Source organism: Mesoplodon densirostris, chromosome 1 (genome assembly GCF_025265405.1).
Source record: "Mesoplodon densirostris isolate mMesDen1 chromosome 1, mMesDen1 primary haplotype, whole genome shotgun sequence".
NCBI lineage: Eukaryota > Metazoa > Chordata > Mammalia > Artiodactyla > Ziphiidae > Mesoplodon > Mesoplodon densirostris.
In genome coordinates, this window is record NC_082661.1 from 169291554 (window position 1) to 169309429 (window position 17876).

The window sequence follows — 17876 nt, forward strand, 5'->3', positions numbered from 1 at the left end:
TATATATTATAACTTGGCCTCAGGGATTCTTTGCCAAAAGGACACTCAGGGAATGCCTTGTCCAACAGCCTCATTTACAAAAAAACCTGAGATTTTAGAGCTTGAGGAGTCTACCCTGAGGTGTCAAACAACTGAGTGACAGCAGTAGGCCTACATTCCTAAACCAGGCCCAGTGGCCTTCCCACTGTGCCGTAATTACTTTTCTCCCACTGAAAACCACTCTTCTAATTATCTTATTTCCAGTTTTCCTTGGAAGCAAAAAAAAAAAAAAGTAAGAATTAACAAGCTTATACAGAGGAACATAAACTTCCTTAGGGTAAGACTCTCTAGCCTCTCCCTAGGCTCCATGGAGATCACTTCCTGTTCATCAGATTCTTTTGTTCACAGTTTACAACATGGTGGAGCATCAAAGAGGAAGTGGTAGACTAGGCATATGGAGATTTTTAAAAAGCCTGGATAGGGCTTCCCTGGTGGCGCAGTGGTTAAGAATCCGCCTGCCAATGCAGGGGACACGGTTTTGAACCCTTGGCTGGGACGATCTCACATACCGTGGAGCAACTAAGCCCGTGCGCCACAACTACTGAAGCCCGTGCGCCTAGAGCCCGTGCTCCGCAACAACAGAAGCCACCACAATGAGAAGCCCGCGCACCACAACGAAGAGTAGCCCCTGCTCGCTGCAACTAGAGAAAGCCCGCGCGCAGCAACGAAGACCCAATGCAGCCAAATAAATAAATAAATAAGTTTATTTATTTATTTTTTTTTAAATCCTGGATAATCTATAAACTTCAGAGTCCTTGCTCAGATGCCTGAAGTGGACTGTACTGCTAATGCCACAGTGCTACCTACACCAAACTTTAGATGGTAGATGGTCAAGAAGGGGAGCCATATAGTCCATGCATCAAACAGCTTTCTTTCCTTGAATCTTTCTCTCCCATGGGACAGGACAACAACCCTTTTTCATCTAAAGCAAAAACATTCTAGAACATTCAAACAGCCTGATTTTCCTGGCATGAAACCACGTCTATTTTGGCAAGGTCCAGAGGTTCAACTGATTGCATGTAACTGATAATTGAGGTTAAAATGGACTTCCCAGCACAGCAGTGAAGAATAATGGATGGAACAGCTAGGGTACACTTTCCAAAATGCAGTATGTGTAATTTATTGTTATGCAATTCATTTCATACCTCATAGCTGACATCTGGAAGCAAGAAAGCAGTTCTAGTAGGGGGAACAGATGATTTCATCTGGCAAGTAATAATGTCTGGGGAAATGTGAGGAAGTTCCATGGCAAACTTCAGCAAAGTGTTTGAGTTTAGAAGTACCACTGGCCAAAGACCACCCTTCTCTACGTTTTGCTCACAAAGAGACTCTCTTGGCAGTATAAAGAGCTCCATGACCAGCAATTTAATTCAATTTTCACAATGGGATGTAGTACATAAAGACTTTCTGTACCTGGCAGTTAAAGGCTTCAAACCCTAACACTTAGGTATGCAGCTATTTTATGGCAACTAGGATGAGCACACACATATTCACTATGGACAACATTTAACAACTGTACTAATACATTACAGAGGATGACAAGAAAGCTGAGGGTTACAAATCAGATATATGTTTGCTATGTCTCCATTTTTGTACATGTGGATGAGAGAAAATGCAACACTGATAAGAGTTAATTTTGAAAAAACATCTATATAATTTTTTAAGCACGTATAAAGCTTTGTTCTGATAAAATCATTTTAATGTTTGCTTTTTAATATCCATTTTCAATATCTGTGCTCAAACCATACATTTTAAATTGTTGCATCCTAGCATCCAAGTCCTTGCCACTGGTAACACCATTTTTTTAATTAATTAAAGGTTTCAAATTGTAAACAAATTTTGCAAGTTCCTCCCTTCCCCCACTCCAAATAAACAAACCACTATTGCTCCTAGCCAACCCAACTAGCTGAAAGGCATAAACCTCTCCTCGCTATTCTAGAAGATAACTGTTCAGACGCCAGTCCCTGCAGAGTTCAGATGCACAAAGCCTATCAGAAGGTACCAGGCAGGAAGAACTGTGCTTAGCAAGCAGCATGTGCTACTGGACCTTTTTTCTTTAGGGTTAACATTTTTGTGTTATCTAATCATTTAGAAGTAATAGAGCTCTTTAGACTTTTGTAATACTCAGCCATTTGCAGTGCACTGTAGGAAACAGCATTTCATTATTTATCATAAATTACTCAGAGCTGCTCGTGATGAAAGATGAGCATCAATGCGGTACCACAGAAGGTCACTTAGAAGCTTAAATACCAAATGATAGAGGAGAAACACGGATTTAATACTGACTTTGTTACAGCTTTGCTGCCTTCCTTTCAAAAATCTCTTCTGATCAAATACACAAAGGCCTAAACAAATAACTAAAAAAAAAAAAAAAAAAAAATTACCCTTATCTAAGTCAAAAAAAAAAAAAAATAGATCAACTGAGACTATTCCAAGCAAATAACAATAGTATATGTCAACTGGCTTATTATAAATGTTGACATCAGTGAAAATTATCTGATCAGTAAGAAATATATAGGAGAGGGCTTCCCTGGTGGCGCAGTGGTTGAGAGTCCGCCTGCCGATGCAGGGGACACGGGTTCGTGCCCCGGTCTGGGAAGACCGCAGAGCGGCTGGGCCCGTGAGCCATGGCTGCTGAGCCTGTGTGTCCGGAGCCTGTGCTCCACAACGGGAGAGGCCACAACGGTGAGAGGCCCGCGTACCGCCCAAAAAAAAAAAAAGAAATATAGGAGAGACACCACTGGCTCTTAATATCAATTTAACATTTGCACTTACACAGTGTTATAGCCCCTCTATCTGGTAACAAGGAGCAACCAAGTAAGCCCGCAAGAGTGATGAATCTGATTTTAATCTGAAGGTTCTTCTTTATGGTGAACAAGGTGGGGTGACACAACTAATTTTAGCTGTCGATGTGTAAATGAACGGCTGTAGCTCCTGCATCTACAAGAGAAGCTCTCTGGCAGGCCAGCCAGACATCCATCCTCAGGGTTCCTGAGACATCAGTGTCTTCCCCCTCTCATTCCTCACCATGTGATGAGTGCACACAGGGGATCAACAGCGCCTTTGCCTTTTGAATGTCATGCAGTGTCAGCACTCAATCCCAAAAGGTGCTGAGTGGCTTCTGGAAAGACGACCTCAGATGAAACAAGAGGGATGGCACGGCAATCAATTCATAGAGTAGTTTCTTGCCTCCGGAAGATCTGAAGTCACAGGTTAATTAAGATGAAGCAGTAAAAATCAAGCATATCTTCTTGTTATTCTCCTTGTGTCTCCACTTGCAAATTTTTAGATATTTGAAAGCTACTATTTTGGGTTAAATCTAGGGCTGTGTTGATGTGACGATGGAGAAAACTAAACATTTTAAAACACACCAATTCTACTGATTCTTGCAGCACTTTGAAGAGGCACTGGAATGAAGTCAATACTTAAACAGATTCAGCACGAGTCAAGACCATATCTAAATGACGTGGGACAAATTAGCCTTGGAGAATCTTTACAATTTGTTGCTTGTTCCTCCCTCTAAGTCATCCTGGAGGCCTTGCATCTTGTGAAAATAACACAGATTACTGTGCACATTCCTTGAACCAACCCTGACTGTGATTTCGCATAGCAGCCTAGCGAAGTCCTCCCAAATCCTCCCTCCTGAATCAGGCCCTGCCCTAAGGAAAAAGTGACGCTGTTTCCTTAATTCCAAGAGGCCCTCTTTGCCCACCAGGCCAGACACACAGATGTGAGCCAGCTGTTATGTCCCTTTAAAGCAGTAACCTGTTTGTTAATGACCTTTTTACTCCCCTGACCTCACCTGCCCATTTCTCTGCCTAAACAAATTCTCCCTTGAAACTACCTATGCCTGCTCTGATCACTACTTTCTGAAAGGGCTTAATATATTTTTCAGTTGGAATCACACATTACACTTAATTATTCGCTGGAATATAAGTTGTGGGCTTCTCGACAAAACCATAAATGCAGATAACGAATTGGCTTTCTCTTGTATCACGCACTCTAATGTTTGCAGAACTGTATGTATAAAGTCACTCTTGGAAATAAGTATGGTTTACATGTGTAAGATGTGTGAAAAGCATGGTAACTTATGCTGTATCAGAAACACTCCTGATACGGGTAAAAGAAAATTTTATGTAATATAAACACAAGATGTCCATTCAGAAAGGATAAAATTGAAAAGGAGTGTGGGCATCTCCATGGCGTCTCACTAAGCCAGGATCCTGAGAACAAAGGAAGCTGCTGAAGCTGCGAAGACCCTCTTTGCCTTTACTGGACTGTGAGGCATGAACAACAAACACTGAGGATTACAATCCAGTGTCTATAAATGGAACAATCCACACATTCAGGTTACCACCCTGGGAACATGAAGTGTAGGCCAAAGGAATGTTTTGAAAGATTTCTTTTATACAGTTAAGTTTGTACTGATGTATATAAAAAGTGCACAAATCATAAGCATGCAGCTTGGTGAATTCTGGGAAATAGAACACACCTATGTGATAAGTACCCAGATCATTGGTATATTACCAATATCCTAAAGCCCCATATCTTCAGTCTTCTTCCAGTCACTACCTGCCGCCTTCCCAAAGACAATCACTATCTTGACTTCTAACGTTTAACATTATATATACAGAATCATTTTTTTGTTCTCTTTTTGCTCACCGGTGTACTGGGGAGCTATCTTAAAAGACTTTGAGCACAACTCATGACCAAATTAAAGACTATGTGTCCTAAAAATGACCTCTTTCCAACCACCTAACTTTTTTATGTGAATAAACACCTTATGATTCTTTGAGAGGCTTACAGCCTCTAGTAAATCTTTGAATTGGTCATCTCACCTGTTCGTATGTGACCTAAGCCCTCCCTTATAAGACCCAGCGCTACAAATTAGCCTTTGCATTTTCCTGTCATTTGATCCTTAAATAAGACCAGGTAATTGGTTAGTATACCCACAACTGGTTGATTTCTACAGGCTATATCCATCCTTAGCAATACTACTAAAGACTGTCCAACTTCTGCAGACTGGAAGAGCCATTAAGTAACACAGTAAAGCTACCATCTTTTTTATCCTTATAAGATCAAGGTTAATAATCCAAGGCCCAGGGTAAGACACTGCCTTCAATAAGGCATTACTTCCCATGAGCAAATGAAATGCATTTATATTTCTCCACATCTGCGTTTCACAGCAGGAACCCAACTCAGCCAACACTTTAATGCTGACACCACCAATGAAGACACAAACTCCTAGACTAGAAAAAAAAAAAATCTTCACAGAACCAAGACCAATAACTGAACTGATTCATGGATCTTATTCTTTACTTTTTCAAAAGTTTAATAACTTCTAATTAGAGAGATAATTCATGACCATTAAATAAAACTTTGAAACTACAGCAAAGGGCAATAAATTAAATGGCATTCCTATTCCACAATCCAGAAATCATCACCATTAACAATTTTGCATACTTTCCTTGACTATAGTTACTATTTATTAAATCTATTAGTTGACATAGCTTTATATAATCAGCATCTTATATAATTTTCTACCCAAGAAGTTTTAGATAATTATATAGTAAACATTTTCCAATATATTTAAAATTATTAAAAACACGAATTAATGGCTTTGTAAATCTATCACATGGGTAAAGTAAAATTTATTTTATTTATTATTTCTTTTATTTGAACCTAAAACATACAAATGCACACTCACTTGCCAAATATTTGGCTGTGGTATTCAAGACTTTTCACTGACTAAATTTCTGTTACCTTTCTTGTGAAAAACCACACCACAAATGTATACTGCGATTTTTTTCAGTTTCAGTTTATTTACTGAGGAATGAGAACTTAAAGCCACATGTGAAACAATCCAAGTGCAGATTTCTTATGGATATATAAATATATTTTCCCTTTAAATTACCCACAACTTCCTCAACAAGCAGTTTTTCAGTGACTTCTCTTTATGGAGTATATCCAAAGTAATCAACTTAGCTCTAATAAAAACCACAATTAATTCATTGGTTTGAATATTATTTAAATACATTACTTAATTACAGTAACAAGAACAACCAGCTTAAACAGGTTTGGGAGCTAATACAACTAACATTTGGAAAACACACCTCTCATTTGTTGAAGGCAGAAGCCCTACCAACTGTGACCGTTTGGCATGAAGAGGGCATTTGTCAGTTTTTTTTTTAACACAGAAAAGAGTCTCACACTGAAGACTCAGTTAAATGGAATTCAGTCAAGACAGTGTTTAATATAAACATTGCTGCACCCCCTTTTCACTTTTCTATTCCTAGAGCCTCTAGATTTTGCCATGATGCTGACAAAAACTTTTGTTTAACAATAAGTTTGGTTAAGCAATCTCATTCCCTCTCTTCTTTATGAGTACAGCCGTCATTCTTCGTCTATAGAATCCGTTCACAGTCTTATGGGATTTTGACAATACTGGTTTCCTGACGTTACAGTATTCCTCCCCTTCAGCATAGCTATTCAAAGACGTTATGACCTGATCTTAGTATTTGCTCTATTTCTGTTTTCTTTTTACGAGTTAGCAAAAGTAAACATCACAATCATCTTTCATTTTAACCTTCAGAAAATCTGTTCTTAGGGACCCTTGCTACACATCAAAATCAAACTAGCAAGTAATGATTGGGTCCAGTTGGTGGTATCTTTGGCAGACTATCAGGGTCTCAGCAAAGTTCCTCTTCTAAGTACCATGGGCTAGTCAATGGTGGGTAACTTGCAGGATGGTTCCAAAAGGGAATTCAGACACTCTGCAGGAAACACTGCATACATGCAACACCCAACACTTACTTGGTAGGCTTGGTATTTTAGGGTCAGGAGAACCTCAAGGCTATTACTCCAAATGTTCCCTGACACGTTTCCACAGGCCACTCTCAGCATACGATGCAGTAACTACTGCGATCAAAAGCAAGTTTAGAATGAGCAGAGAAGACAATTTTGGCTAGATTTCAGGAAGCAGAGAAATGAAGTCTGTAACTGTTTTCTGTCACTGTTCTATTGAATCACCTATAAGCAGCCGCAGGAGGAAATAGAGAGTTAAGAAGATCAAGGAATACAAGTTTAGAAGAACACATTCTTTATCTTTTGTTAAACTATCTCCCTGAATTTCTCCTTGTACTGGAAACCAGGGAAAATTCTCTGGTTATTAAAGGCTCCCTTTACTATAGCAAAGAACAGGTATGAGCAGATGTGCCATTTATGCAGTTTATAATGGCAAACGTCACTGGCTATGAGCTAGGGGCTTGAAACAGGTAATATACCTAGATATATCAACACTGTGTCAATGCCTTAGGATTTAAAGTGGGAAGAGATTACCTATAAAATGATCTTCCCATCTTCCTGATTCTTCAAACTAAGCCACTTACACATGGCCTAGGCAAATTATATAACCAATCTAAGCCCAGCTCGATTACCTGCATAATTTAGATAATCAGACTAGGCTACAGGCCTAAATGCCTGTCTTTTAATCCTTGTTTCAATAAATAAATAAGACAAAGTATGTAAAGTGTGGACCCTCCTAGCACATAGTAAAACTCGACAAATGGCAGCTCTAGTTATTACCTAAATTCTCAAGCCCCTTCCAAGACTGAGATTCTGTGAAGAATTCTTCCCCATGTCTAAAAGTAAAATTCAAGGCACAGAAATCAATTAGAGTCTGAACCCAAAATGATAAGGGTGTGATTTTCTCTTAGTGAAATTCTAACTCCCTGGCAATTCACTGGAAGATCAGGCCAAAGGTCATAATGTAGTCACAGGAAAGGTATCTTAGGAAGTAGGCTAATATGTTCAAGAATTCTTATCAAATGCTTAACATAAAAATTCTCTTCTCATAACCCTGGCTGTAATGTATTACTGCTAAAGTAGTTGCATAGATTCAGAAGATTATTTTCTTGCTCTTACAGTGTATACTGCATCCATGATACATACTATCACTTCTAGGAAAAGTCCTCAAAGACAAAATCTTATCATTGGAAGCTGCTGAACTTCTATTATTAAACTAAATTCTGAATTCAGTTTACAGGCTTGTTACTGACTAGCCTCTTTGTATGCCTGGGAATGGCAATCTATGATTTATGTACAATCACCAACATGTCTTGAAAAATAAAGGCTCATAACAAAAAGAAGTAATACTTTGAAATACAATTCAGGATGAAGTTTCCAAAAAACACAGACTTGAAGCAAGATGTTTTCAAAATGCTAATATTAAAGTTCCCTGAAGTACAAAAGCATACATCTAAAAGAGCTCTTTGATGGGCACAAGCAAGCCATTAATCCTCTGGAACCTAAACCACAATAACTCTTCAATTAAGAGGGGGAAGAGAATGCAATGCAGACATGACCCATTTTTACTAAAGTTCTCTCCAAACTCCAAAGATTCAGTGACAATAAGACAGTCTGGGAACAGAACTAAAAGGAACCATAAGGGTATCCCTTCTTTCATCAAAAATCTTCAGATTTTTGCGGATTTCAGATTTCCAGATAATTATAATTCAACAATCTCACTCATTTTCTCCCAAATTTCAGTTCCTCTCTTTGAAAAACATATGTGCAAAACAGACTACAAAACCATCTACCAAGCAAAGGATGAGAAATGGTGGGATCCAGTTTGTGATTAAACTTCCAAGGGGATTTGAGGGAGATTTCCACACCATATTCTATTGTGTGTGTCAAGGTATCAGAGAGGAATACAGGAGAGATCCAAGGGCATGCAAGAATAATCATCCCTCCTTGTGATGGAAGATCCCTCAAGCTAGATATAGCAAACTAGCTCCAATATTTCAACTGAATTCAATGGCCTAATGTGGTTTTGGATGAAAATACCTAGTCTATCCATTTCCCATTTCTCTTGACATAAAAACAGTAGAGTGTTTGTAGCTTATAAGCTCTTTTAGAAGTGGTATACGAAGCAGGTTATTATCATCACCCCCTCATTATCCCAGAGGAGGAAGTTAAAGTTCAGAGAGAATAAACTGGTTCTTTGAGGTTGCACAGTTATCATGCTATTCAAGGCTACAGGTTTTTTGGGTTTTTTTCTTTCTATACCAAATGTTGTCATCCGCCCACTGAAGTTCCTGAAATATATGGTCATGACTGACTTACATTTTCAATACTATTACCTACAAAGGAGGCACTTTCCTAATCCGTAGGCAGCTTGCTGTCACCACTCCTCCAGTGTGATGGACACTGTCAGGGCCACTGCACTGTGAGAAGGTCACAGCCAGCAGGCAAACCTGAAGGAAGCCTGCACACCTCTGTAAACTCCTTTTGGGTTGTATGCTTACCAACACTCAGTGGGGGTAACAAATCTGTTTATATCAGTTTTCTTATTGCGATTATGTAATTTAGTTAAATTTTATGAAAGCCAATGATATATGATTGTAGAAATGAAAGATAAGTGTAATTTCTATTAAAACATAGCTGAATGCTTTGAAGAAACTCCAAACGGTGAGTTGTTGAAAGAAAGAAAGAGAGAGAGAGAGAGAGAGAGGAAGGAAAGAAGGAAGGAAGGAAGGAAGGAAGGAAGAAAATTACTTTGAATTATATGGGCAAGAAAACTGTAAAAGAAAAAATATATATATAAGATTTCCAGGGCAGGGGGATATTATAGTATCTATGAAAAATCTGGGTTAAAATTCCTTCACCAGTGTCTTTGAAGAAGAAACAAGTAATTAGAGGTGTGGCTTATGGAAAAGAAAAAGAAAAAGACGTTAAGTTCAAACTAAGAGACACATTCAAAAAAACGCCTATGTCCAAGATATGGGAGAATGAATGTTGCATACCTTTGAAGTTTTATTTTAATTTTCTGTTTTTTAAACCATTACTTTTATAGACTTTTTAAATTAACTAACTACCAGTATAGTAATACCCCAAATCAGGGTTTAATAAATATTCATTAAAATAAATTTAAAAATCAAAACATGACATTACAAAAACGTAACTATATGAATGTATATAATAGCGCATATTCAAATGTACAATTGTTTTATGGAATCAGATAATAAGTACTGCCAAAATTAGTATGATTTGTAAATCAATCTATGTGGGACAATAAATGGCCATTAGTCTTCCACCAAGTTTTTGGAATCTTCAAAAAAAATGTTTTTTAATTAAAAAATAAAACACCAAGACAATTTAATAACTCAATTGCATAAATGGGTAGTTTTTTTCCTGAACATTCTACATCAACTTAGTCTAACATGTCATACTAAAAGGGTTGATTTTTAAAACAACCTGAAATGACAAGGCAATGTTAAGAATATCTAAGAAAATTTCTTTTAATGACTACTGCTTATAATATAAGCTAAGAAATAAAGGGCTAAAATAAAATAATCAAAAGTCTGTAAGGGGCCTTCAGACAGAGCCATGTAGATCTAATTCTTTAAAAGACTGGGTAAGGTAGGAGTACCTGAAGTCCTCAGAGAAAAAGTGGTAAAAATGGAAAACCAAACTAACCATGTGTCCTACTACTTTCATTAATAATCACATGAATGGATTTAGGGACATTTTCATCCTGATATTACAAAGTTTTAAACTGAGTCTATTCCTCCATCCTGCCTTCCATATGTACATGGTTCTGGAGGAAACACTTTTTTGGGTGTAGACAAGTAAAATTTCTAGGATCCAAAAATGTCTCAGTGGTATTTGCCAAGGCAGTACCAGCTCTGTGCCTCACCCAACACAAAAGTCTGAAGATAAAAACAGATTCAAAGGGAGAAAAATGAATTTCAGTTCTATTCACAAGCAATTCAAATGCATTTTACAGACTTAGATTTATGGCTCTTTCCTTGCTCTTATATATTTCAGGGCTAACTTTCACGGTCCATTTTTGACACCTGAGATAGAATATTGAGATATGTTTGGCACTGGATAGGAGAGGTTATGAGGAAAGAATTTCTACATAAGAAGGGAGCTGAAAATCATCCTTCTTCTCATTGTGCTGTGTAGAGGGGGAAGAGCCAGGAGAGTATGCCACGAGGAAGAGAGATCTTGTTCCTCCAAACACTAGACCTCCCAGGACAGCACTACTTTCAAACTCTGCACCGACACTATTGCTTATGGCTCAACATGGATTTAGAAAAGTTGGTTTCTTTAGTAACAGAAGCTGCCACACACCAGCTTTTTTTGTTTGTTTGTTTTTCTTTCTGACAAATATGTGGATCAACACTGTGTTAAAAAAAAAGAAAAAGAAAAAAAGGCTGTCCGGGAAATTGCACAGATACAAAGGTGGCTGGATTCACCAATCAAGCATGCAAAAGGAGCTCTCAATTAGCACTTCTAGCTCAGTCACGAGGAGCGGAGGAGGAAGGCTTCAACCACAGCCTTAAGGCACTGAGACCAAATTAACAATGTTCTAAAAAGAGCCTTGCCGATTCTATGCCCATACCCCACCCCCTTCTTCTTCTGTTAGGATCATGAAGCAAAAGGTAAGTGTCTGAAGAGTAAAATGTACAGTATAATTGACTAAAGCAGAAAAGCCTCGTAATCCTGTATTAAGGCCAAAGGAAATCAAAATGTACTCAGGCTTCAGAATGTGCTCATAAAGAAAGCTCTCAACTGGATTTCATAAGAAATATTGATCTCGAACTCTGAATCCTCTCACTTTGGCTACCATACATGATTAGGGTCAGTCCTTTCTATGTTGGAATTCTTCTGAAGGCCTCGATTCATGTATCAATAGATAGAAGACAACAGAGGAGTAACTTTATTTAAACAAATTATACCTGAGGCTGCTTATAAAGCAACTCAGAGTACTTTTACTGAAAGACTGAAAATGTTTAAAAAGAATAGATAAGGACTTCCCTGGGGGCGCAGTGGTTAAGAATCCGCTTGCCAATGCAGGGGACACGGGTTCGAGCCCTGGTCCGGGAAGATCCCACATGCCGCGGAGCAACTAAGCCTGTACGCCACAACTACTGAGCCTGCGCTCTAGAGCCCACGAGCTACAACTACTGAGCCCGCGTGCCACAACTACTGAAGACCATGTGCCTAGAGCCCGTGCTCCACAACAAGAGAAGCCACCGCAATGAGAAGCCCGCGCACCGCAACAAAGAGTAGCCCCCGCTCTCTGAAACTAGAGAAAGCCTGAGCTCAGCAACAAAGACCCAACATAGCCAAAAATAAATAAATAAATAAATTTATAAAAATAAAGAGGATAGATAAGAAAATTCTCAATGTTATCAATGGAACTCTTCAAAATTACAAGTTTGACTAGGTAAAGTTTGATTTAAGTAGACTTGGTGGTACTAAAATTATCACCCTACCATGTTTAAACATCAATGATACACTTTATATTTATTTCTTTACTAAATACACTATTCAAGATTTGTGATCTTACTCATTGGAATTAGCTATATACCTTCCATATATGACCCAAAGAATAAGCCATTGAAAGTGGCTCTTTGTCTTTAGTACTTGAATTTAGCCAAGGACTCTGGTCTTCTATCTGTTAAACAGTGCTTTCTGCTGAGTAAAATAACAATCCACATGTGCACTGACAACATTCTACATATGCATATGCCTTTCAAGTCTGAAAATACAATTCAATGTGCCGTAAAAGGTTGCTTACACACTGGTCAAAATCACTTTTCCTCTACTGTCTGCAGTAAACCTCCCTTTGGACTAAAAAATGTGTAAACTAACCCTACACTTACAGCTGTAAAATGCTTCAAAGACACTTGGGGGGAAATAATCTCTTAAAGGCAGTATGTTCAAGATATTTGTTTTTAAAGCATCTGAAGGAAAGGAAAGTCCTGGGCAACTATTTGGGAACCCAAGAGACTCCAGTAACACAGAAGAAAGTTTTGGTCTGGCTCATGTTCTAAAGGTTGCAGGATGAGAAGAGTCAACTTCCAAACCCCACTTCTCCTCCCTCTGCCTTTCAAATTTAATCTTTCTTTGCCTTTAATCCTACAGAAAATTAGAAACAGTCTCCTAAACTGGGCCTTCCCATAGCAAATATAGCTTTTGCTTGCAAAAATCCTATTACCCATTAGCAAGGGTGTTTATTCTAGAGTGAACCAGCCTCTTCCACTCCAGAGCTGTGCTGCTTTTACAGACAGGATCCTTCTGACTGACCTAAGATGAACACAAAGACATTCATTCTATACGCCTTGTGTTCAATTTAAAAGCATAGACCCTGGCAATTAAAGAACTTGTGAGTTAGTCTCAAGGAAAAAAAAAAAAAAAGCATCATTCTTAGTTGTCCTCAGGTGCTACAACACAATCCACGCCTTTCACTTAAAAAAAAAGAAAAGAAAAAAATCTACTGAAGTCTGAAAGTAGGAGCTAGAAAAAAGGGGGAGGTGGGCAATTTCTCTCCTGGGAACTTTGGTGACATAATTGAAACAAGTGAAAAATATAAATGCAAGATATTCAGCCCATTTTTCAGCAGTGCTGATGATCCCTCAAATGAAATCTTTATTTCCTTTTGTTAATCATCTTACAATCTTGGACTCATACAACCTACCTATTTAAACTCATCTTTTATGGAAACTACATGATCTTCCTTTCATTAAAATTTCCCTTGTTGATATAGGCAAACCAGGTCAGTTTCTGCTGGATTTGCATACTTGCAAATCCCTTAATTCAACTCCTTGTTGAAGGTTTAAAAAAGAGCAAGAGCTGAACCTCAGATACACATAAAACAAATATTGCTTCTATGTCTAAGTGAACATTGATACCATTTACAGATTCTCCCCCACCACCACCACCACCCTTCTCCTTGGGGCTGAGAGCCGTGTCAATAATCATTATTTATTAAACAGACTGCCATTCCCTTCTACAGAATGTAGGAAGGGAGCATGGAGGGGTAGAAAATAATTACCTTGGTTTTTCTTTAAAGACCTCTGGAATGGAAAGCAAGGAAATCAATTCAGAAAGCATATGAAATATCCCCCCATATGCAAGCCCCCCAACACACACACAAGGCTGAGAAGTACATCCACACTCCATTATTCATATCAACTGTAACAAAAGAAAAGATAAAAAACCTGGGGTCTTCAAGATAAACGCATCTATTTTCAATCCATTGAATATGTTTGCACATACGCTTGCACATCCTTTACTCATCCACAAAACTCAAGCAGCTAGATTTGTTGAGAGAAACCTCTACACACCTCCTGAGAAAATGTACTCTCAAAAATGACTGCTTCGGCCAAAGGAGAGAGAAGCAGCAAGTTACCAGTCTGACTGCCATTCTGGTTTGTGGCAGATTCCCTCCCTTCCCCTCTCCTCTCTGTCTCTCAGTTTATCTTTTAGCCTATTTTTTTTCCCGAAGCAGAGTAAAAGCATAAGGAATATCTCCCCTTGGACTTTAGCCACAAATACAACAAATCCAAAAACAAAAAAGTTTCAAGGATTAAATAACACCCCAGCTAAGACCACAGGTCAGAGAAATGAAAAACTGCCAGATGACTGAAAGCTTGGTATTCCTACTCAAGAGTTAATGATGAGCAGTCTTCCTTCCCCTCCAGATGTTATGGCTCAAAACAGAAATACAGTATAAAGAAGGCATAGCCAGGCAGTTTTTGGAGAAAAGCCTTGCACAGAACTTGAACTGGCAGGCTGGGGGTTTGTCCTAAATAACCTTCACAGGTTGCACAAACTGTTCTCAGATCCTGATTGATAGTCAGATTAAGAACCTTCCTAAAATTTCCTTATAATAAGAACAAGGTGAGGTGGTGGGAGGGTGCTGGGAGGTCAATTAGTCATCTAAAACATGTATAAAGGTATAGGGAAAATATACACCTCCTAGACAGATAGAAAGCTATCATGCTTGGGGAAACTGGCCAGTAGTGGCAGCAACTGAGCCACGGGTGAAGAAGCTACATTCAAAGAGTGACCTGTTTCAAATGAGTTGATTTTCTCACCCTTGAGTGCCCAGAACTCTGTCCCATTTTGCCTAAATTTTTCAGGCATATAGGGAGGGGAGACGAGGTTCACTCTCCACCTTTGGGAAACGAACAAAGCAAACGCTTGGCAGAGCTGAAAAAACTCCTCCTCCGTCAGGACCCTAGAGGCGGCAGCTCTGCAGGGCCCCCTTCATAATTCCCCCTAGTTAACTCACTTTCGGCGGCCACAGAGTCCGTTTCTACACCTTGGAATGTCCATGGGCAGGGTAGGAGGTGATCAGTTTAGCCCTTCGCCATGGATCGCCTCCTTCCCCTACCTCCCACAATGGCTTCTAATTAACCCTTCCTGGTCCCTGCCCGGGTCAGGGCTGCTGGAAGTGTCTAGAGCTTCATCGTACCAACATCTCCATCAAATCACCACACACACACCCCAGCCCACCCCCACATGGATACAACTTCCCTCCGTGGTTTAACGTCGGTCGATTTACATGTGCTTTTCTTTCTCTCCTTCCCACGGGCGGGGAAAGGGCTCAGTGCTTTTGGGAAGGCCCTCCCTCCCTCCCTCCTTCCTCCCTCCCTCCCTCCTTCCTCCCTCCCCAGCTCTCATCAGGAGCCGGATCCCAGAGCTCCCCAGCAGGTCTGCACTCACTTTAACCCCTTGAAGGGAGTTAGTTCTCATTTGGGACCCACTGAAGTAGGGCCCCTGGAGCTTGGCTGACAATCTCTCTGCTTCACACCACCCCTACCCCCACGCACACACACACAGGAAAAGGCCGGCACCTTTTCCCTCCCTTGTGGCCAGTTTTAATTCTCTCACTCCGTGTTCCAAACCTGGAATGGAGTGGGGGGTGGGGGTGGGGGTGAAGGATGCTAGAAGACAGGCGTTGGCGAAGGGAAAGGACAGCAGGAGGGCAGAATGGAAACTCAGCAGTAAATCAGAGTTCAGACAGTGTTTACTTACGAAATTTGGGGCTGGTGCTAGTTTCTGGCGTGGTGGTGGTAGAGGAGGAAGACGAGGAGGAGGCAGCATCCTGAAAGGGAGACAGGGTCCAGGAGGGAGTAGAATCATGAAGGTAGGAGGAGGTAGCGTATGCCGCAGTGGGCCAGGAGGGCATGGCCGGGGTACTGGGGGTTCCTGGCACCGGGGGTCGGGAGCCCGGAGTGCTGCTACCGAAGAAAGGGGCTGTCGTGGACAAGACCGTCGAGGGGGCCGCAGTGCTCCGTGCCGTGGTGGAGCGCGGGCTGGCCCGGATGGGCACCCGCTGCCCTGGGAAGCGAGTGGGCGCCCGCGTGATGGTGGTCAGCCGGGTGCTAATCCGGTTGGGCGTCCTGGAAGAGGCGGCGCCGCCGGCGGAGGTGGCTGGAGACGTGGTGGAAGTGGTCGTCGTGGTGGTCTCCATGGCCTTGGGAAAGGAGCTGGGCTTGGAGAGGAAGAAGGGGTCCTGGCCCATCCCCTTGGAGTCCACCAGGTCGGTGGGCACGTATTCCTTGACGGAGCCCACCACGATCCATTTGAGTAGCATGAGGCTGAGCCCCAGGCCGATGAAGCCGATGAACAGAGGCACCACGCACAGCCACGTCTGCTGCCGGTTCCACACGATGCAGTCGCTACAGCGTAACTCCCGGGGGGGCTCGGCCGCCCCTTCGCCGCCGCCGTCCGGGCCCCCGCCCGCCGCCGCTGCCGCCGCCGCAGCAGCCACAGCCGCCGCGGAGCCCTCCTCGGCCGAGGCGGCGGCTGCCGAAGCGGCTCCAGGTGGCGAGGCAGCGGCCGCCCCTTCACTCATCCTAGGAGCCGGTCTTCACCTTCGCCCCCCCGAGGGCCGCGCCAGAGGCATGGGGCCGCGCGGGCCGGGCGCAGGCGCGGGCTCCGGCGGCGGCGGCGGCGGGCTCGGGCGCAGGCAGCGGCCGCGGCGGCCGCATGCAAATCGGCTCCCTGCCCCCACGCCCCTCCCCCCGAGAGGCGGGCGGCGGGCGGGGAGGAGAGGAGCGGGGGAGGGGACGCGGGCCGGGCAGGGGATGCGGGCCGGGGAGGGGACGCGGGCCGGGGAGGTGGCGGCGAGGAGCTCGGAAGAGGGGCTAGACTGGCCCCCTGCGCCGCCGGCCGGTCAGGGAGCGGCGGGGCGCGTCTGCAGCCCGGCAGGCGGCCTCCTGCGCGCCAGGGCCCCGCGTCGTCTGCTGCTGCTGCTGCTGCCGCCCGCCGCCTGCATGCGCTCCAGCCGCGCCGGCATCCTCGGGGCGCCGCACCCGGCCAGCTCCCCGGGGCGCCCGCCCGCGCCGCCCCTGGGCCTTGCGCCGCCTTCAGGGGCTGAGCGGTCCGGCCGCGGAACACCAGGTACCAGAGAGCCGCATTCCGACACAGGGGGGGCCGGCCTGGCCGCCGCCGCTCGCCGGGCCCGCCGCGCCGCGTTCCTCGGCGGCTGCTCCGCGAGTCCGGGCGGTAAGGTGCACCTGTTCTTCAGCCGGCCCGCAGCCAACCCTCGGCTAGCACTGTCTGGGAGAGACCAATCCGAGCGCAGTGCGGAGGGCAAGCGGCCGGGCTCGCCTAGCTCCCGCCGCCTGAGACTCCGCGCCGGAGCCGCTGCCCGAGAGTCAAACTCCAGCGAGCTGCGCCGCCGCCGCCGCGAGCCCGGGGCCGGGGACTCACTGGGCGTCCGCGGCGGGTGCTGTCCGACCCGCCGCGGAGGGAACCCCGCAAGCCTCAGAAGATTCGAAAGCACTGCCCGACGCCCCTGCCCGGTCGCACTTAAAGGGGGAGACGTGAAACGAGGGACCGCGTCCGGGATCCGGGGAAACCGGGACCCCGGGAGGGAGGCGGCTCCAGGCGGGCGCTGGCAGCCAGGCGGGTGCGGTGTGCACGGAGCCGCCACGGACTGGCTGGGCTTCAGGCAGAGTAGCGCCTCCCCCCAACACCTAATGGTGGTTTCTTAACGCGTACAAGATAAATGATCCAAGCAAACGCTCACT

The 17876-nt window shown here is 43.3% G+C and overlaps 1 protein-coding gene across 4 annotated transcripts in view; it reads right to left on the reverse strand.

Moving 5' to 3' along the window:
* Window positions 1–16696, reverse strand: part of NRG3 (neuregulin 3) — a 1101798-nt gene extending 1085102 nt beyond the window's left edge. For all 4 annotated transcript variants that reach the window (XM_060091635.1, XM_060091627.1, XM_060091619.1 and 1 more), the window contains exon 1: window positions 15874–16696. In XM_060091635.1, coding sequence (XP_059947618.1) covers window positions 15874–16696 — 823 coding nt within the window. The remainder of the gene's footprint in view (window positions 1–15873) is intronic.
* Between the last annotated feature and the right edge of the window lie 1180 nt (window positions 16697–17876).